General features: G+C 39.3%; 1 protein-coding gene and 1 long non-coding RNA gene across 2 annotated transcripts in view; one reads left to right on the forward strand and one right to left on the reverse strand.

Moving 5' to 3' along the window:
• Positions 1-9,197, forward strand: part of LSAMP (limbic system associated membrane protein) — a 649,962-nt gene extending 640,765 nt beyond the window's left edge. The window contains exon 7 of the mRNA XM_015129946.3: positions 4,574-9,197. Coding sequence (XP_014985432.1) covers positions 4,574-4,671 — 98 coding nt within the window. The 3' untranslated portion in view covers positions 4,672-9,197. The remainder of the gene's footprint in view (positions 1-4,573) is intronic.
• LOC144339408 (uncharacterized) overlaps positions 1-16,329 on the reverse strand; it is a 28,365-nt gene extending 12,036 nt beyond the window's left edge. Inside the window, exons 1-2 of the long non-coding RNA XR_013414396.1 lie at positions 16,190-16,329; positions 4,487-4,576 (exon numbers count right to left, since the gene is read on the reverse strand). This is a non-coding gene — a long non-coding RNA (uncharacterized LOC144339408). The remainder of the gene's footprint in view (positions 1-4,486; positions 4,577-16,189) is intronic.
• Between the last annotated feature and the right edge of the window lie 5,472 nt (positions 16,330-21,801).

Raw genomic sequence — 21,801 nt, forward strand, 5'->3', positions numbered from 1 at the left:
GGTGGCGCCAAAGTCAATTTTATCAGGCTTCCTTTTAAATATGTCTTCCCAGGATGCGAGCATGCCTTAGTCGGCTGCGCTAGATGTTACGGGAGGCAGATTCTTAGGAGACTTTGTAGATTCGTGTTCTCCTTTGTTAAACAAGTGTTTTACAAATTGTTTAGAATTTTGTTCTATTTTCAGTCACTCAATCAGCCCTTAATAATTCTGAGAGAATTCAAACTTTAACTCCTCTAGCTTTTTTTTCTCGTATGGCTGAACTACGAACTGGAATAAAATTATGATTTATCTATGATTTCTTAGTGGCTGAAAGGAATACCTAAGGATCACTGAGAGCATAATTAACAACCCCTTTGAATGAATTTAGTCCTAAATCCAAGAAATGGGCTCTCAGGAGGAGCAACAGAAAACTGTTGACCAGATTTGAATTACAAAGTGTCTCTAAGCATACGCTTTCTTAAATAGGTGTTGAAAAATCATCTGGTCCTTTCCTTGAGATTTTACTGAAAGACAAATCAATTGGCTCCAGATCCTGAATGAAATTTATAGTCTAGAGACTTGCCGAAAAATTCTCATATCCCTCAATTTCAGAATGTTTTATCAATCTTGCCCTTAATCACAAATTCCCTTTCATTGTTATGGGAAAGTGCAATCCAGCATTCACCTGGACACAGAATCTCACTTAATCCACCTTGGGGTTGAGAACCTTGACCTGCCATGTTGACTTACGATTTGCAGTCCTGCTGCAGCTGAATTTTGCTCCTTAGAGTCAACATTTAAAACCTTGACCCAATTCACAAATCAATGCCTTTGATTCAGGTTGGTATTTCATCTCTTTCTGTAATCCAAACTTCTGCATTTGGATTAGTAATAATGCAATTTACTAAATGTTTACCAGATACCACATATATTAGTGGGTGTGCACATATATAACACGCATATACAGTGTGGTTAGAGACTAAAATATGATTTTTGTCTGTTATATGAAAAACACGTCGCAAATTTTTGAATTGTGGTTCTATTTGCCCATCTATTCTTAAGGCTAATTTATGTTTGCAGACTCTTGCTTTCATTTTATCTGTCAGTATATGAAAGCACTTGCTGAGCTTGGCCATCTGGTGTGGGAAATAAGATTTATCATTTGCATTTCCACAAATAAGCAGAAATTTCATAACTCTGAAGTAAAACATAATTAATGATTTTGCTGATTATTCTTCCCTGAAATAGCCATTAACTGAAGTAGTCTCCTATGCAGTCACATATATCTATAATTGCATACACACTTGTGATGATTTCCCAACTACCACCCATTTACCCTTGTATTTTTAAGCCTATTTATTTACTCTCAAACCCAATTATGAAAGGAGTAAGTCATATAAGTAGACTAAATAGCTATATGAGAGCACTTAATAAATAATAATTGATAGAGATGAAGATATCTTTAACTGATGCACAAAGTAAGTTTCAAATATACTTGTACATCACTTAATGACTGGGATACATTCTGAGAAATGCAGTATTATGTGAATTCATTCTTGTGAGCATCATAGCATATACTTACACAAACCTTGATGGTATAGCTTACTACACACCTAGTGTATATGGTATAGCCTACTCCCAGGCTAAAAACCTGTAAGCATGTTACTATACCGAATACTATGGGCAATGGTATTTGTGTATATAAACTTATCTAGACAGAGCAAAGGTATAGTAAAAATGCAGTGCTATAACTTTATAGGACCACCTTTGTATACATGATTCATCTTTGACTGAAATATAATGTAGCACATGACTGTATATAATAATATTATAAAAGATAAAATTAAAGATTATTAACATAGTTATACTGGGATTCCCCATTATAACATAGAATAGCATGTGAAAATAGCAGTTAATTCTGAATTATTTGTAAAAGATCAATAATATGTGTGCATATCATGTGTATATATAAGTATATAACATATATACTTTGTATGTATGTGTATGTATACATGTATTATCAAGAATGTTATATGTGAATGTGTTTATCTAGGTTCATTTATTCTGTAATATATTTTTCAATAATGGAATTTTGGCTTTCTCGAATACTTACCACCATCAAATAAAATGATAAGATTAGTCTTAACCTTGCCAAGATATCACTCAGCTCCAGGATGTCAACAAGATAATCTAACCTGCCCTTGCACCAAAAATGAGATTAAGGCAATCAGCAGAATTGGACTCTTTCTGAAAACCTCTTGTTTTACACTATCTCTGGTGCAAACACAAGTATTTTTTGCCTAACCCTCTATGGCTTTAATTTTTGTGTAGTTTTTCTCTGTTTTGAAAACCTCATCAATAACACAAATACAACCAAACCTGCCAAGGAGCTCTTGCCATCTAGTGTACATAGAGAGACTAAAAGGTTAGGAAAGTAACATTCCTACCAGCCCAAAAGCCCTGGGGGAAGTTGCCACTAAGAAAGCTTGAAGGTCCCAAAAGTCCAAAAAGGGTGGGAGCAGGAGACATAGAAGTAGATTAGGAAAGGCCTTGAGCTGACTTAAGACACTTGAATTAAGCTCCTGGTCAACAATTACTAATCGGGTGCCTTCATGCAAGATACAGCATCTCATTGAACTTAATTCCTCATGAAATAAATGCATGAACCTGAAGGTAGCTAAGGTGTCTTTTGTTAATATGATCCTATAACAATTCAGAAAATTAGATAATTAATTCATCGAATCTCTATTCTGTGTTTCCATAGATTTACACGTAATAAAGCTCATTTTATAGTGTGTGCTGATCAAAGTTTGTATATGTTCATATTTTTATATTAGGTGATGTTTTTAATATTCTCAAGAAGGTATTCCAGTCAAAACCCTCCTATCAAAAATCTTCTTTGCAACGATAATAGTTGTCTCCTTGTTTTTGTTTGTGCTGGCCATTTTAATCAAACCCAAGTTTAATTTGCTGAATGTTGACCGAAGACTTACAGGTACCCCTTTACTGTGTAGTAGTGACAGGCAAAGACTCTGGAGCTAGAAACCTGGGTAAAAACCCCAGTTCCTCTGCTTGCAAGTTGTGTAAACTTGTACAGTGGATCCAACCTCCCTGTGCCTCGATCATTTCACTGTAAAACAGGTTTCATCATAGTATCCACCTTATAGCATGGTTGTGTGCTTATATTTATAGGGCAGCTGTGACAAAATCGTGTTGTAAGTGCTGTATAAGTGTTTGTGGTTTTGTTTTTATTGTTGTTGTTACTTTTATTATTTACATAAAGCATAGATTAGGAGACCATGGAATTCAGCATTTTTCCCTGTTATCCTATCTCCGATTGGGTATGTTTGTAAACAGTTTTGGAAAAATTCACATACCAGGGGATGCTTCCATCATACCTGCAAGCCATCATAGTTTCACACACACACACACTCACTCACACATAATCCATCTGCATATGCACCCTCAAAATTTCAAAGTGACTGACAATTACAGTCACACAAGTTTCTCTTTTGAACATCATTGTTTAAGTATGTAGTCTTAAATCCAAAAGTCCCTGTAGTGAAAAATACTATTTTTTTTGCTTTAATGGAATATGAGCAGAACTATACAAAAGGAGAAAAGTGGAACAAGCAAAGCACAGACGATAAGCTCTTCTGCCAGACCACTGATTGCCTCCTCCCCAATCCTCTCTTTTATGAACACACAAGCCCCTTCTCCAGCTGCCTATCCATCCTATTTCCCCTCTCAGACCCACACCCACATCCCCCAAATTGTGTCCACATTGGGAAGACTAAGATGGCAGCAGGAAACACGGATTGCCATTCCAGGTTAATCTGGGTGAGTTCAAATCTCAGTTCTGCTCATGGTTGGGACTTGCCTCTCAACCTCTCTAGGTGTGTTTGTTTATTTTTGTTGTTGTTGTTATCGTCTTTGTTTTTGTTTTTGATTTTTAAAGTGACAAATGAAGAGTTTGGAGGAGTTGATCCTTTGCTGCCTCTTAAGATTTTAAAATGTATTGACGTATTTTATCCCTTGCTAAGGTACCATCTAGCCATAAGCATTACTTTAAAACAGTTCTCCTCCCCATTAGCAAATAAGTAATTACTGCTTCTCCCCGGGGACAGAGGTAGTCATGGTTTGGTTCTGTGCTTTATTGGTGGAGATGCTGTGATGAATTGGCTGGAAGACCCGTGTCTGACTGCTGAAGGACCCTCACCAATGCTTAGAACCTTAACGAGTGCTGGCACCAGAGGACTACTGAGGGCAGGGCCAACAGGAGGAGGCTAGGTGAACCGGAGCCTGCTGCATCATGAGACACATTAGTGATAGCCAGTTTAAGGACTTATCTGGCAAGAGCATTTTGTATTTAGAAATGTTTCAGCCAATGATGCCCCTTAGGATACTTGTAGCCTGAGGAGGAGAAGGATTTAGGAAGGTTTTGAGCCTTTCTTGGGCTGCACGTAAATCAGTAACTTTGAGACGCTAGTACCCGGCTAGGTCTTACCTCTGATTCCGTCAGCAGTCAGCTATAACATACAGTGGGCCCATGTAACTCATTCTCTTTCTCTCTCTCTCCTTTTTTGCTCTGCAGGACCTGGGTCGGTGAGAGGAATAAATGGATCCATCAGTCTGGCCGTACCACTGTGGCTGCTGGCAGCATCTCTGCTCTGCCTTCTCAGCAAATGTTAATAGAATAAAAATTTAAAAATAATTTAAAAAACACACAAAAATGCGTCACACAGAATACAGAGAGAGAGAGAGAGAGAGACAGAGAGAGAGAGAGAGAGAGATGGGGGGAGACCGTTTATTTCACAACTTTGTGTGTTTATACATGAAGGGGGAAATAAGAAAATGAAGAAGAAAATGCAACATTTAAAATAATTTTACAGTCCATCATTAAAAATTTATGTATCATTCAGGATGGAGAAGGTTCTACCAGGATATGTTTATATCTACTAAGCAAATGTATGCTGTGTAAAGACTACACTACACTAAGGACATCCGGATGCTGTAAAAATAAGAGAAGAACCAGATGGATATTAAGCCCCCAACACACACTTTATCCTTCCTTCCTTCATCTTTTTTCATCTGTGGGGAAAAAAATAAGGTCTTGCCTTTGGTGTTTATATTTCCATAACCTTTTAATTCTGTTTTTCATTTGAGCTGACTTGTAGCCACTTCAGACTATCAATGGAATCTTATGTTGAGCCTTTCTCTGGCTTTCCTTCCTCCACTATCTCTCCAACTTTAGAGATATCCGCTCTCCCTCCAGTGTGTTCTGTCTCCCCTACACCCACCCTAGATACTCCCTTTTTACCCACCTTTCCTCCCTCACCTCTCCTCACCCCCACTCCCTCCGCAGAGCACTAGTCATGCCGCAAATGCTAGGAAGTGTCATTTTAATTTTCTCCACTGTGCGTGTGTGCTCAAGTCTTTCGCTCTCATGTGGGTGTACATGTGTGTGAGCGTGTGTGTGTGTCTCTCTCTAAAGCATGCCAAGGGAATGGTCCATGTGTACATAGACTCATTGTGCTGTAGATACTGTCCTGCATTGTAATTGTGAGATGCGGCTGTAACAAGTTGCTGGGGGAGATGGCGGGGAAAGAGGCAAGGAGCAGAGTCCTCCTCTCATCCATGGCTGTCACATGGCATCAGTGTGTATTCAAACCAAGCTGTGCCCCTTCCAAGGGCAGGACCCCATATTCCTCCTAGTCCCATCATCAGAACCGAGTGGGGAGTCACTCAGAATATCACTGTAAATGAAAGTGCCTACTATCGATGGGGTAAGCAAACAATATAAGGAATTATGACATGGATGAGGTGCCCTAGGAGAGAAAATTTCAGATTTTACTCTCGTTTCATGAGTCTGAGGGATTCATATATTTCCTGGCTTTTAACAGGGTGGGCCCTGCTCTGCTGCGAAAATGAGCAGCATGTGTTGAGTAAATCCCCAGAAACAGGAAGGTCTCCAAGTGTCAACTCCCAGTGGAAGAATGATGAACCACTTGGAGATCCTAAGCAGCCCTGTTTTACCTCCTCCCTAATCTTCAAATAACATTTGTCCCATGAATTCCCCTGAGCAGAGATTGTTTCCTATTTCAGATAAAATACAGTGAAAGTGAGCAAGGCAGAAAAAGTCAACAGATGCCCAGGCTCCTACCGTATTCTGGAGATACTGTCAGAGCTCTAATACAGAGCATTGGCCATAATGAAAAGCAGTCCATTCCTTGTGCTCCTCTGCAGATGTTTTTCCCAGTGTTCTAGGTTAACATTTTATTTGGTTGCCTGCATAATCCCTGTTCTGTTTCACTGATGGTGTTTGCAGCATCACTGTTCATGGTGGTCCACTGTTATCCTATGCCAGGGTGCTAAAAATTGCATGATATTCACCTTCCCTGCTCTATTTAAATTTACATCTGTAAGAGTCATCTTGACATTAACACTGAAATGTGATCTAGGTCCTTAACCAAAATTGCTGGGCAACTTGTAATAAATTTAGACAGAAATTTTATGAGTACCACAAAGCTTGGTGTTACCACATCACCAGAAGGATTTCTTAGGAAATGTCTTGCAGAGAGAGCTGGCTCTCTGCATGTAGATATCTTTGTCAGAAAAGCGACCCTTGCTCTCACTTACACAATAGTAGGCATTAAAAGTGGTTCAGTTCATGAGAGGACAGAGGATTATTTTGAGATTATATTTGAATATAATCTTGTAGAGCCAAATATGGTTTGTCGTTAAGTTGGAACCTTGTAAATAGCTGTTACATGATATAAAATGAGAAACTTTGTAACTGGAAAGGAAGGAAGGAAGGAAGGAAGGAAGGAAGGAAGGAAGGAAGGAAGGAAGGAAGGAAGGAAGGAAGAGAGGGAGGGAGGGATGGAGGGAGGGAGGGAGGGAGAGAGAGGAAAAAGGAAGGAAGGAGGGAGAAAGATCTAAGTAGCATTGTTAATTTCTTCTAAGGGATTGTATTGTTTGTTTTAGAAGCTTATCACAGCCTTCTTTCATGATTTGGCAGTTTAGACTTGAAACAAGGAAAAATTCAGCTTGGGGATAGTTAAGAGTGTTTATAGCAGATTCTGACATAGGGGAGAAAACAAATTCTCAACCAAGAAGGTAGCTAGTAAAATATAGGGAAGGTGAGCCATATTCCTATGCAGCATCAATTTATTGACAATCAGGTATTTCTCTGAACAGTTTGGTCTTCTTAGTTCAAGAATAAAGGGTATCATCTTTAATAATAAGCATTCCCCATAAATTGAAGAGGCAGTCACACGCTTAAGTGTGTGGCTTTAGAAAAGTGCATGCTAATTTAAAGATACACAGGAAGAGAAAAGTAGAAGAGTTAAGTTGGATGTTAGTATTAGCTTCAGGAACAGATCCCCATGGCATGTCACAGGCCTTAATTATATACCTGGCTTTCTTATTGTCTCCACTTTATCGTGAGAACAAGGTCTTGGTTTCATGAGAGGAACTTCTCCATTGAAATAAATGTCTCTGCCATGTCAGCACCATTTGTTCCCTCGGTTTTAACATAATGAACCATATATTAAACATAACTAAACAAATATTTAAATGTGGTGTTTGCCTATATCTCTAGCAGGATCTGGGAATTTTAAAAATTTGCTTCTGGCTCCTGTTTCAGAGAAAACATTGTCCCCAGAAATCTCATAGGATTGAAAGTGTTCCCTAAGCAATGTGAACAATGGAGGAAAATATAGTTTAGAGAAAGGTCAGGAAAAGGTAGGGCCAGAAGACTGACACCAAGAAATCACTGAGTCTCAACGTAAGACTTCTTGGAATTTAGTTAATCATATTGGAATAAATTCCTTCAAGAATCTTGTCCCTTGATAATCAAAGCTTGAAACCCTGCACTGAAAAGCACCAACTGGTTGGAAATAATATACTGAGAGGAGTGAAATTCATCAATCTGAGTGGCTAATATATTTAATATCCTTTCTATACAAAGTAAAACTCCACCATTCGTAAAACAAAATCCTTAGCCGGGCGCGGTGGCTCAAGCCTGTAATCCCAGCACTTTGGGAGGCCGAGACGGGCGGATCACGAGGTCAGGAGATCGAGACCATCCTGGCTAACACGGTGAAACCCCGTCTCTACTAAAAAATACAAAAAACTAGCCGGGCGAGGTGGCGGGCGTCTGTGTTCCCAGCTACTCGGGAGGCTGAGGCAGGAGAATGGCGTAAACCCGGGAGGCAGAGCTTGCAGTGAGCTGAGATCTGGCCACTGCACTCCAGCCCGGGTGACAGAGCCAGACTCCTTCTCAAAAAAAAAAAAAAAAAATCCTTAGACCCAACTTTCAGTTGACAAAAACAGAAATGACTTTGACCCAGGGCGCTTCCTGAAGAACGAGAACTATCCAGGGTTTTACAACAGCAGAATTGTAATCATGCTCTGTGCAATTGTTGAGCAAAGGTTTTGCCTTGTTGGATAAAAAGTCTTGCTTGTTTTGAGACATAAAATTCCCCTGTCTTAAAAGAACTAAGGCTTATAGAAAACCGTATGTGTTTTCTGTCAGGAAGGACTGCCCCATTGACCTTTGCCTTCTCTTCCAAGTCAGACAGACTTCTCGCTTGCCATGGGCATTTTTTTACTACGTAGTCAGACTACTGGGACTATTCATAGAGACCTTGTAAAAGTACTCGTGATTTTCACGTTCTTGGAGGACCAAACAAAAATCTGTTTCTCCTTCAAAAATGGACTTACCTCCTTTGCACACAAAAGCTAAACTCCTCAGCATGAAATTATTTGAGTTATTACTTTACCAAGTTGTGAGCTTCTTGAATCCTCCAGAGTCACAGATTCCATCCCTGAGTTGGTTGTGGTTTCACTGTTTCTATTGGCTAGTCTCCCTGAATTTTTCATTTTGTTCTTTGCAGGGCTCGAATTATTTGTGGAAAACAATAATATATATGTGTGTGTATTTTTTTTATCTTATCTTTATAGATGCTATATTTACAATAATGTGTGTATTATAAGACAAATTAAGAATAATGTTTTGAACTTAAAAGGAAGAAAAGTACTGAATTTGGTTGTTTGGAAAAAAAAAAATCTATGCTCATGTGGAAAGACATAGAACCCCACCTTTTCCATTTTGTAATTATTTGCCAAAAAGAAATTTGCTTGTCAAACATGTATAACGGGATTAACCATGTCCTCATTTTTCTTTTCATCCTCATAAACTTTTAGCCTGCATTTAGTCTTGGTTACCAGTATCATTTTTTAAGAGAAATGAAAGTACAATGCTATATCTGACCTACATAAACTATTAATATTTTGAAGACAAATATGAAACATACCACAAAAATGGTGAGATAAGACCCTGAATTAAGAAACAAAAGTGCAGTTTAGGAAGCCTCCTCCCTTGCTTAAATGTTTAGAATATTTCTTCTCCAAAGACTGCATTTGCCTCAGTGATGTAAATTTTCCATCATGGTTGGCATAATATCTGTAAACATCTCACTAAATGCAAAATGGAGTTTACATTTATGTGCATACTAGCAGAAAAGAAGTAAACTATTCTCATTTGCATGTAGCTATGCTGTTCAAATGTCGCCAACCAAAATTTAGGAAAGAATTTGTTTTCACCCAGCAATGTACATCACTTTTCTCTTGGCAAGGAAGCTGGTGTTAACGTTGGGTTTAGGTTTAACATTTACACCAGCGAAAATGTTTATGAATATTATGGAAAACTTATTTTAAACCTTGATTTCTTTTCAGCACATTTACATACTGCGTGCTGATTAATAAATTAGGCACCAATCATGTGTAAATCAATGTAAATCACTAGTTTATGTACATAATATAAACTATGTAAACTTCATTTTTCATGCAGTGCCCAACTACTGCTAATCCTATGATTCTTAAGGAAAAAAAAATCAAATAAAAATAAATAAAAACCGAAATGTTTCACAGTTCAGAATGGGAAGAATTATGACTAAAGCTCCAAATACGAGGTTGCCTTAGAAAAGGAAGCAGACCCACAGGAACAGTTGAAGGTTTATATCCTGCTCTTCACCTCTCTGGTCTTTCAGGATCTAAGTGGAGATTGTCCCAACTGTTGCTGTAGTTGTCTCACCCGACCCCAAAGCAAAGGAAATAAAGGGAAAAAGAGAGGGAAGGGTTTTAAGGGCTATGTGCCTGCTGTATCCACTCCCAGATATCTTCTTTTTTAATCCTTTCTCACCATCTAAGATGTCTTACTCAAATAGCTCCAAGGAAGTGACCTAAACCTTGATGAGCAAAATATTACTCAGTTTTTATTTTCCATTCAACAAAAGCAGTGAGACAGCTTGCCATCTGGATTCTAAGAAATTGTGCGATATAAAAAATGTGATATCTTCGAGAAATATCTTGCTGAGTCACCCTAGGAAATAACTACCTTTACTTTATCTGGTAGCCTAATGTTTCCACATATTTATCCTGAATATTGCAAATGAGGGACTGAATCATTTTTAATTGGGAGTTATCTCTCTCAGGCATGTTCTCTTGGAGTCTTTTTGAAGTGCCTGATGCGTGTAACAGGATGACATATATATCATTCCTACAATATGAACAACTGTTACATAAAAAATCATCAAGGAGATGATTTCAGGAAACAAGTGAACTCTCTGCAAAGACTTAGAAAAATTTTAGGTCAAATTAACTTCAGGCTTTAAATGCACTAATCTACCTAAGAGAAAGAAAAAAAGAAAGAAAAAACAGAGAGGAAGGAGTTTTAAGGGCTCATGTGTCTGTTGTATCAACTCCCAAGTGTCTTCTTGGTCCTGCTTCCTCATCATCTAAGATAAATGACAACTTAAAGGGGGGTAGAAGGTGTATTGAATTGGGAGTCAGGAGAATTGTGTTCGAACCCCAAGTTCGGCCACAAATAAAGCTGTGAGACATTGGCAAGTCATTTAACCTTCCTGAGTCTTGGTTTTCTCATCCTGAAAGTGAGGGATTTGGTTGACCTCTCTAAAATCTCTTTCAACTCTAACCTTTATTCTGAATAAGAATTTAATATTCACTTAGTGCTGTGCCCAGCACTGTTTGTAAACAGCAGCTGTTTGTTATCTCTCGTTTGGTCTCTGTATTCTCATCACTTCTCAGAACTATCATTCTACTGTCTTCATTTCTAAACCCAAAACTGCTAGAATACAGGGACTCTGGACTGGGTCTGTAAATTTCTTCTGATCAAAACTTCATAGCAGTGTAGAGAAGGGACACATTCAAATTACACTAAGGACACTGACATAGCTGGGGTTGTTTCCTTGTTTATAATATTGTAAAACCTAAATGTGGAACCATATTCTAATAATCTTTCATAGGAAGGAAAATAGCCAGACTGGGTATTATGCATGTAACAAATGAGGACGTTGTGCATAAGAAAGGAAACATTAGTTTTCTCTCATCCTGGGCCAAGTACCTCATTACAGTAAATGTGTGTCCTTGGAAACTCTTTGCTTGTGCTGATGGCGGTAAGCATGTGGTCCCAGGCAGGTTCAAAGGCTGATCTGTGAGAAATGGGCAAGACAATACATTTTGTTTTGGAAGGAATTTCTCATGGAATAAGTTTCCCAAAGCTTGAATTATAGGCTATGAAATAAAGCAAATAGATGGAGAGAAAACAAGTACTGTTTTCAAAAAGTACAAGTCAATTCTATTTAAAGAAGACAAGCTGAAAATAAAACAAAAATAAACACAATTTAGGAGGTTACAGAGTTGAAGACAGTATGAATTGTTGTGAAGGCCAAAACCAAATGTGAAAGTTAGGTTCTCTGAGAAGAGGGTAAGCAGAAAGGATGATTTCTCAAGCAATTAATAAGGAATGATTTTCTTGTGCCATGTTCTGGATGCATTTGAGCAGAGATCCTCTTGTCCCAAGCTGTCCTAGAGGCTCAGGTTAGCATCTATCCAAAGTTGTCCTTTGATTTTATTGTCTGAAAGAACAGAAGGCATTGGAGTTTCCAGGCACTAAAGAGTAGGGTTCGTTCATCACTTCCCAGCATCACATCACTTTGTGTAGGTAAGGATATATGACGTGCTTACAGTACTTATGAAGCTCTCTCTAAGTGGGAGAATGACCTGTCCATGGGAAAACTCCCTGTTTTCATGGTCATTTCAGAAGTACCTCTTTTTGGGCAGTGCTCCTGGATCTACTTCTACAGCCACATTCTTCTCTGCACAAGCCCTCCTTGTGTAAAGCCAGGCACAGTACAAATATGCTTCCTGCAAGTGAAGAAAACCCATGGAAGTCCTAGCTTCATGGCACGCTGCAGCAATCCCAAGCTACCAGGAGCCTCTTTTGAACCCACTTCCCTAGGTATTTGCTCTTCACCAGAGAATGGAAATTGTTCATCCTGGTGAACTGTGGCCAAGTTCTGCTCCCTAAGTATTTACTTGGAGTGGGGAGGTCAAAGGGAAGAAATTCAGGGGGAGAGAAGCAAAGGAGAACACTTCCAACTCCCTCCCCCATCTCCCAACGCTCCCCACCTTCCTTCTCACTGCTCTACTGAAGGGTGTATAAATCCTGCTCTTGGTTAGAATTCTCCTTATTAACAGTGTTATATACATATAAATATATATATAAATATATTCCTTTTTTCAGCCCTGTAGACATGAACTGATCTTCCCTTGAAGATCAGAACAAACACATGGCCATTTTTTGTTTGGGTTTTTTTCTTATTCAAGGATTTTCATTTTTGTTTATTGGGTGGATTTTTTTCCCTGGGTACTAGCTCTGTGAAGGAAATAAAAAGCGCAGTGTGTGTGTTTAAAAAAAAAAAAAATTAAAATTAAAAAATGCTTTTTTTCTTTTCTTTTTAAATGTATTTAAATTCTGTTTCTCTCTTCTGTTACTTTACACGTATGAATGCTCTGCTCTTCTGTGATCTTAAAACAAAATGAAATAAACGTGAAAAGGAGATGTGTCTTCATTGACCTGAGTCAGTGATCATGTGGTTGACTGCACTATTTCTTGGAGGTTTTCATGAATAAAATAGAAAATGAAGCCTATGATAATGAGTATCATGTAAGGGAAGGGCAGAAAAAATACTGAAAAATCACTTGAAGGCGTTCTAACAATGAGTCTTCTGTCACAGAAACGAATGTGGGATTTACAAGAATTTTCTTCACCTAAGCAAAGAGGTTCTGTGAACGTGTTTCCCCCCACCCACCCCTTAAGGGACCAAAAGAAATAAGTATAAATTACCACTGAAATGCTATAAATAAAGTATTAAGACACTTACGTTTGTTAGACTTGACTGCGACCTTGGGTTATGATACCAAAAACGTTAGAAAATATGCTTTTTCTTTAAAGTCTCCATAGTAGTGGTTATTTTTAAGGGTTAGTTTTAATGAGATGCTACCTATAGCAGTAGAAGGAACTAAGGTACCTTCTACAGCCACCTATTATTTCTACTTACAAAAATGCAGGTTGTTTTCTTTACTGCTGAGAGCTATTATCTTCACGAAATGTTTCCTGAATCTCTATAGAATCCCTATTGCATTACACAGGACACACACACAAAAAAAATGAGAAATAAGCAATCTATCATCCAAAGAGGTGAGGTTGGCTAATCATACATCAGAAGTCACTGGGAGCATCTGAAGTTCTACTCTTAGGAGTCAAAGTGGATTTGAAACACCTCTATGATAATTAATCCCAAGTTGGGGTGGCTGGGGGATAGAATGGAAGAATGAGCACTCATGATGGGTTTCAATAATGGGAAAAGGATCTCAAACAGAAACAAAATTCCTAGACCCCTCTGGCCAAAAGAAACAGATGAAGGGCCCAATCTCTCCACATTTTGAATTTTATTAAAGAAAAAACAAAAACAAAAAAACAAAAAACTCTAAAAATGTTCTTCTGCAATGAGTTTTTCAAACTCAAAGTTAAAGACACAGCCTCACTTCAAAGACTATTCTCACTTCAAACCTCAGCTGCAAGGTTGGGGTTCTTAAACCACTCTCATTTCTATCATTTCAAATCCAGGGTTCTTACTACCCTTTAAATTCAATAATTTGCTAGAATGACTCACAGAACTAAGGGAATTATACTTAGGATTTCAATCTTACTATAGCAAAGAATACAAATCAGAACCAGTCAAAGGGAGAGGCATATAGGGTAAGGTCTGAGAGAGTCCCAAGTATGGGGGAGTTTCTATTGTCCTCTTCCTGTGGACTGAAGAAGTACTAACCTTCTAGCACACTAATAAGTGACAACAAACAGTATCACCAACCAGGCATCTAGACTTTTTGTTTTTGATTCTAGATTTCATTACCTAGGCATGATTGATTGAATGTCCAAGTCTCCTCCCCTGCCCAGAGGTCAGGCTGATATCATGTGATTCAATGCCTCAGTACTGAGTTACACGGGTGGTCTTTCTAATATGTGCAGCCACTGTCCTGAGTCATCGAGTTAGTATAAACTATCTAGGGGCCCACCCTGAGTCATTTTATTTATTTTATTTTGTTTTATTTAGATAGAGTCTTGCTCCGTCGCCAGGCTGGAATGCAGTGGCGTGATCTCAGCTCACTGCAACCTCTGCCTCCCAGGTTCAAGCAATTCCCCTGCCTCAGCCTCCTGAGTAGCTGGGATTACAGGCACATGCCACCACTCCTGGCTAATTTTTTGTATTTTAGTAGAGAAGGGGGTTTTACCATGTTGGCCAAGATGGTCTCCATCTCCTGACCTCGTGATCCACCTGCCTCGGCCTCCCAAAGTGCTGGGATTACAGGCATGAGCCACCATGGCCGGCCCACCCTGAGTCATCTTATTGGCACATGCTATTAGGTGTGATCCAAGGAGCTCAACATGAATAATGAAAAAAAGAACTTTTACTTGGAAAATCCTTGGGAATTACAGCTTATCTCCCAAGACCTGAGGACAAAAGTCAGCCATTCTTTATCATATACTAAGGGAGGAGACCACCCCTCATATTGTCTTATGCCCAATTTCTGCCTCCAAAGAAAAAAAGAAGCAAAAACTAAAAGGCAGAAATGAAAGGCAGACAGGCAGACAGCCCGGCGCCATACCCTGGGCCTAGTAGTTAAAGATCCACCCTTGGCCTAATCGGTTATGCAATCTATAGATTAAAGACGTTATATAGAAAAGCACTGTGAAAATCCCTGTCCTGTTCTGTTCCGTTCTAATTACCGGTGCAGGTGCATGCAGCCTCCAGTCATGTACCGCCTGCATGCTCAATTGATCACAACCCTCTCACACAGACCCCCTTAGAGTTTTAAGTCCTTAAAAGAAACAGGAATTGCTCACTCGGGGAGCTTGGTTTTTGGAGACATGAGTCTGCCGATGCTGCCAGCTGAATAAAGCCCTTTCCTTCTACAATTCAGTGTTTGAGGGGTTCTTGTCTGCAGCTCGTCCTGCTACAATACCTTATATTACCAATCTATAAAAAAATTACTTGGAGTCTCTAAGTTTTCCAAGATGGCCTGAGATTTTATTTCTCTTAAGCCATAGAAGCTTCAGGGTTACAAAGTCAACACAACCTTGAGGCTTTGCTATCATTAGTGCCTCAGAAGAAATTCTTTCTGCTCTGCTTCCATTTTATAGTCCCTTTACATCCATCTATTTTAAAGTATGCCTAAATGAGCATGTAAGAGCTCAAAAGAAAGTGGGTCTATGATTCTAAAGGAAAGAGTTTTCAAATATTTGTCAATATAGAATTAAGTTGTATCCAATTCAACCAACTACACCAACCCACTATACCTGAAATTCTTTTCTATCATCAATCACTGTAACCTCACCATAGCTGTAGAGGATACCTGAATCCAAATCTATGAAACAAAAACTGTATCTCTCCCTTACCTGCTAAAAAGAAAATTATTACACAAACGTGGAGAATATGGTTGCCTGTAAGCCCAAGACTGAAGTCTTACTGTTTGTTGGTATGAAGAGGAAATGAATTTCTCTTCACTTTCCTTTCTAAATTATTCTCTACTGTTCTCCAGACTGGCTACTGGCCAATTGGGATATCCTTTTATCAGTCAAAGCTATGTCCTGGTCAATGGATTTCAAACTGTTGAGGATCTATGGTGAGCACTGGGGACTGTGTCCGAGAACATTCATTGAGGGACATCTTCTAACTCACCTTTTAAAACCCAACCATTCTCAGGTGCTACCACAGAATGTAAGGTGCTACTGATTTGCCATGTGCTTTTAAAACAAGGAAGTTTATTATTAACTCACACGATCACAAGGTCCCACAATAGGCCATCTGCAGGCTGAAGAGCAAGGAAAGCCAGTCCAAGTTCCAAACCTGAAGAACTTGGAGTCTGATGTTCAAGGTCAGGAAGCATCCAGCACGGGAGAAAGATGTAGCCTGGGAGGCTAGACTAGTCTCTCTTTTCACATTTTTCTGCCTGCTTATATTCAGCTGCACTGGCAGCTGATTAGATTGTGCCCACCCAGATAAAGGGCGGGTCTGCCTTCCCCAGTCCACTGACTCAAATGGTAATCTCCTTTGGCAACACCCTCACAGACACACCCAGGATCAACACTTTGTATCTTTCAATCCAATCAAGTTGACACTCAGTATTAACCATCACAGGAAGTAAAACAATTTGACTCAGCCTTGTTATCTTTACTTACTATCCTTATCATTTTACCTCCTCACCCTGCCCCTGCCTGGTTTCCTAGATCAAATTAGAAATTAATCTTACAGCAAAGACCCCCTATTGCAAAAACAAACAAACAAACAAAGAAAGCTCTGTCTCAGGTTCTGCCTGCCCAAAAAAAGATGTGTCTACTAGTCGGAACAAACATCAGAGATGGACCTTGATCAGAAACTCAGGAAGTGGGAGAGGATGCTGGTCAGGTTAAGAGAAATAGTGCAGTTCCAACCCTGGGCAGCCCTAAGTAAGAGTCATCAGAAGCTTCCAGGCAATTGTCACTGAAAAATAAGTGATACAGCACTACCTCAGCTGCTGCAACCACAGACCTCATTCAGAAATCTTTATCGTATTAACCCTTGGACTCTAAACATTCCTCTCTATTTTCTGGCTCTTAGACAGTTAACTCAACCTGCACTTATTATTCTTAATATATAAACCCCGAGGCTCTACATTAACAATCATGAGATTACAGAGCCTTGAAGTAGCATTGATTTACCCAGATATATTAATATTTGGGCCAATTCTCAAAGGAAAACAAAACAAATAAAACTCCCAGAATCAAGACAGCTCCCCAGGGAAAGAACTGAGAACTCCTTCTGAATGAAGACACTTCCTAGGTGCAAGGGAGTTGAGTTGTACATTTGAAAAAGCTCATTATAAACACGCTCCCCAGGTCTAGTCAGCCCCTCTTCACTTAGCCCTTCCCCACCTGCTACACTGCCCTGAACCTACCAGGCCTAATGAGTCATGTGGCCCAGCCAAGAAGTGAGTCAAAGGGAGACAGGGGTCATATGCATTCAATACATATGGCACTCCCAACACACAAAGGCTTCTCTACCTAAACCTCACTCTCACTGCATATCCATGTTCTAAGACTTGCAGAATCTGTCTCAAGTTATAACCAGTGACACAATGTGGAAAGAGACAGAGCTCTTGCTATGCATCTATTACTTCTTTGTTTCACAAACTCCATTTTCCAGCGATAAAGCCTAATCCAGCCTTTTTATTGTTGTTCTGAAAAGATAAAGTATTTATTCTTAAATATCAACATCCTGGTGTTTTTTCCCTTTTCAGTCTTAATTTGTGATAGTATGATGATACTTTCAGGAAGACAAAATATTTGTTTACCAACTAGTTGGACTGCCAAGGATCCTACTTACCCAATTCTATCTTACATCCTAAATGAATATTTAGAAGAAATGACAAATGAGAACAAAGGAGAGTTAGTCTCCAAGTACATTTGGTGTTAATAACATAGGCATGCAGCCTCAGGGCTGCTGTGAACAGAAAGTGTATCGGCTTTCCCTATTTAAAATAACATACATAGGCAATAAGTTTCTCACCTTCCCAAAGTCCTTTTGAAAATAAAAAGTGAGAGAGCCAGAAGTTAAAAAAAGAAAAAAAATCTTGGTGGTTATAATCACTGTTTTCATTAACATTTTAAATGGTTATTCTTAATGGTACATTTAACTAAAGCTAGCTTATCCATGGGAAGAGAATATAGCCATTAAGATCGGCATCTGTTGCACAAACTGAGGCTTCACATTCGGTGATGCATGATTATAACACCAAGAATATTACATGCTAACAGCAGACTCATTAGCATTAATTGCTGCATTTAGTCCCACTTAAAACCTCCTATATCTATAACATTTGCTAAATACATCATTCTTTCTGAAGTAAAGACACCCTAAAATATTATTACCTAAGTAACAATGGAACTAATTTGAGATGGGCATGTGTGTTGTAGTGAGGACAAGAAAAGAAAGTAATGATGGACAAACAATTTGATGATAGAAAGCTGCTACTTGTTGACATGGTGCAAAACTCAACTTGAAAAAGGAAGGTCATTGAGAAGTGTGTGGCAGCTACAGATACAAGGCTGCTTCACAATAGTTAACACGTTTTTCTGTGTGAATAGTGGAAAAGACCCTGGAGAGGGGCAAATACACAGATGCCTATGCTGTGCGTTCACTCATTTGGTCATTCTGAAATCTTCATGAAGGAACTGCTAGGGGCCAGGTACCATGCCAGTCCACTTGCTCCCTGCGGGCCAGCTCCTGTCTTTATGGAGCTTATGTCTGGCTAGGAAGGCAAATATTTAATGAAGACTTGTAAGTCAATCTTTTCATGATACAAATAAAGTATTTTAATGACCCTTTCATTGTCCTGTCATTTTGCCAAACACATTATGCCTAGAGCTGGGTCTAGGTGGAACTGGGGTCACTAAAACATGGGGCTCTGAACACCCTCTGTGAATCAAAAGGCAGCTTCTCAGAACCCTTTAACATGGATGATGTCCCAATCCCTCCTTTTCCTTTAAGCTATTTGATTCTGAACTGCACTTCCTGCTACTCTCTCAACATCTCTCTCTCTCTCACACACACATACGCAAACATACACACACACACACACACACACACACACCCGCCTCCATGTCAGTGTTTCCTTGGTTTTTAAGCTTCACACTGTCCCCCATCAATATTCCCTCTGGAATTCTCCCCACTTAGTAACTGCCACTAAAAAACCAATGGGTTTAGTGTTTCAGCTACTCTCTTGTCAACACACAGCCCATTTACTCATTCATTACCCAAATATTTGTGGGTTCTTATTATTTGGCTGGCACCGAGCTAGGTGCTGGGACGCCGTGGTGATTGAAGGCGAATACTGTTTTTGTCCTCATCTCTACCCAGCTTACTCAAACTTCAGGTTGAGAAGAATGTGTGTGAAAATGTATAAGTGAGATGAAATTATGCCAACAAGTCGCCATCGCATCTTGAAAGAAATGACTAAGACTCAAGTATGTGGTATACCAAGGGATTACTTTAATGGAAAGGAGATGAGAGATCCGCCAAGGGAAGTAAGTATATGAATGCTTGTCCTATCGTCACAGAAGGCCAAAGCTCCATCCATTGAAAGCTGGCTGGGGGAAAAGAAGAAGAGGCAAAAAGATCAACTGAAGGATAAACTGCTATCATTGGCACAAAAGAATACCACAAAGATTATTTACAAAACTCAAATCAGGAATAGAACTGAACTCCATGTGGAAGTTCAGTTGTGCTAAGAGGAAAGAGGAAAGGGAAAGAGTTTATAGAAATAAATTAATGATAATGATAAACTATTTTCAAGCCCTCACATTTTTTTTTTTAAATGGAGTTTTGCTCTGTCACCCAGGCAAGAGTACAATGGCATGATCTCGGCTTACCGCAACTTCCGCCTCCCTGATTCAAGTGATTCTCCTGCCTCAGTCTCCGAGCAGCTGGGATTACAGGCATGCGCCACCACACCCGGCTAATTTTGTATTTTTAGTACAGACGGGGTTTTGCCATGTTGGTCAGGCTGGTTTCGAACTTCTGACTTCAGGTGATCCACTCACCTTGGACTCCCAAAGTGCGGGGACTACAGGCATGCGCCACCATGCCCGACTAATTTTGTATTTTTAGTAGAGACAGGGTTTCACTACGTTGGTCAGGCTGGTTTTGAACTCCCGACCTCAGGTGATCCACCCGCCTTGGCCTCCCAAAGTGCTAAGATTACAGGTATGAGCCACCATGCTGGGCCCAAGCCCTCACATTTTATTGTATTATTTTCCTTAATCTTCATATTAATTCTGTCTGTTGTTTATATTATTGGTCCTATTTTACACAAAAGAAAACTGGATCTTTTAAAATTAAATAATTACCCAAGGAAGTGCTATGGTTTGAATCTGTTCCCCTAAAGGCATGTGTTGGAAACTTAATCCCCCAAGTAACAGTGTTGGGAGGTGGGGCCTAATGAGTAGTGATGAGGTCATAAGGGTGAATGGATTAGTGCAGTTTTTGTGGGAGTGGGTTGGTTATGAAAGGAGGATGATGCAGCAAGAAGGCCTTTGCCAGGTGCAGTCCCTCAGTCTTGGACTTCCCAGCCTTCACAACAATAAGCCAAAAAATGTCTGTTCATTAACAAAATTGACTAAGACAAGAAGTAAATGGACTGAAATTCAAACTCAGATCTGTTGCCTTTACAGACATTGCTCTTAAACAATACATTGTCTCCCAAACACTAAGAAAAGTTGCCAGAGAATTAACTATAAAAATGCTGTGCAATGAAGCAGTACATATCATTTCACAGAACTTCTTCATACAGCTATCTTAGGCAACCGAATACTTATAATTACATGTAATCATAATTAATAATAATGGCAAAACACTAACAGTTAGCTCATGTTTCACAGGCAAGGTGAATTGAGCCTCAGAAAATTAACTATCTGACTTGAGATCACACAGTCAGCTGAATAATAGGACTCCAGCACCCAATCTCTGGGATTTCTGCGTCTAATATGAGTGCTGTTTCTGATACAGACTTCTCTATCCCTGTGGAACCTGGAAGACTACTCTCAGTAGCCCATGTGAATATGTTTGGAGAATCTTATGGAGTAAATTATGTCCCACCAGATTTGTATGTCAAAACCCTAACCCTTAGTACCTTACAAAATCTATGACTCTTATTTGGAGATAGGGCCTTTTAAAGAGGGAATTAAGGTTAAATGAATCAATTAAGACTGGTTCCTAATCCATGCTGTTTGGTGTCCTTATGAAAAGAAGAGACATAGCAATATGCATGCATGAGGGAAAGGCCATGTGAGGACACCATGAACAGGTGGCCATCTGCAAGCCAGGGAGAGAGGCCTCAGGAGAAAATGAACCTGTTGACATCTTAATCTTAGACTTCCAGCCTCCAGACAGGACTGTGGGAAATACATTTCTGTTGTTTAAGGCAGCTGCACTGTGGTATTTTGTTATGGTAGTCCTAGCAAACTAATTCAAAGAGCAAGCTCTATGTGAGATTTTGTTAAAAGTTCTCACTTTTCAACCCTACGGTGATAGTTACTATAGAGACATATATTCTACTCTCACTCCAAATATGAACGCAAACCACTGAGTCTTATAAAGTGATAAATTTTGTGTGTAGGGGTAAGAAACATTGGTAGGTGTGTGTCAGGGTAGGAGAATATATGTACTGTGAGATTTTATATACATATATGGATATATGTGTGTATATATATGCAGTATACATATATGTGTGTGATATATATATATTATATATATATAATCACTGCATTTCTACTATCAGTAGAAAATGCAATTCCCATCCCCATCCCATAAAGACCTAGATTCACAGACACATATAAGTGCTTTGTGATGAGCT

Source organism: Macaca mulatta, chromosome 2 (genome assembly GCF_049350105.2).
Source record: "Macaca mulatta isolate MMU2019108-1 chromosome 2, T2T-MMU8v2.0, whole genome shotgun sequence".
Taxonomy (NCBI): Eukaryota; Metazoa; Chordata; class Mammalia; order Primates; family Cercopithecidae; genus Macaca; species Macaca mulatta.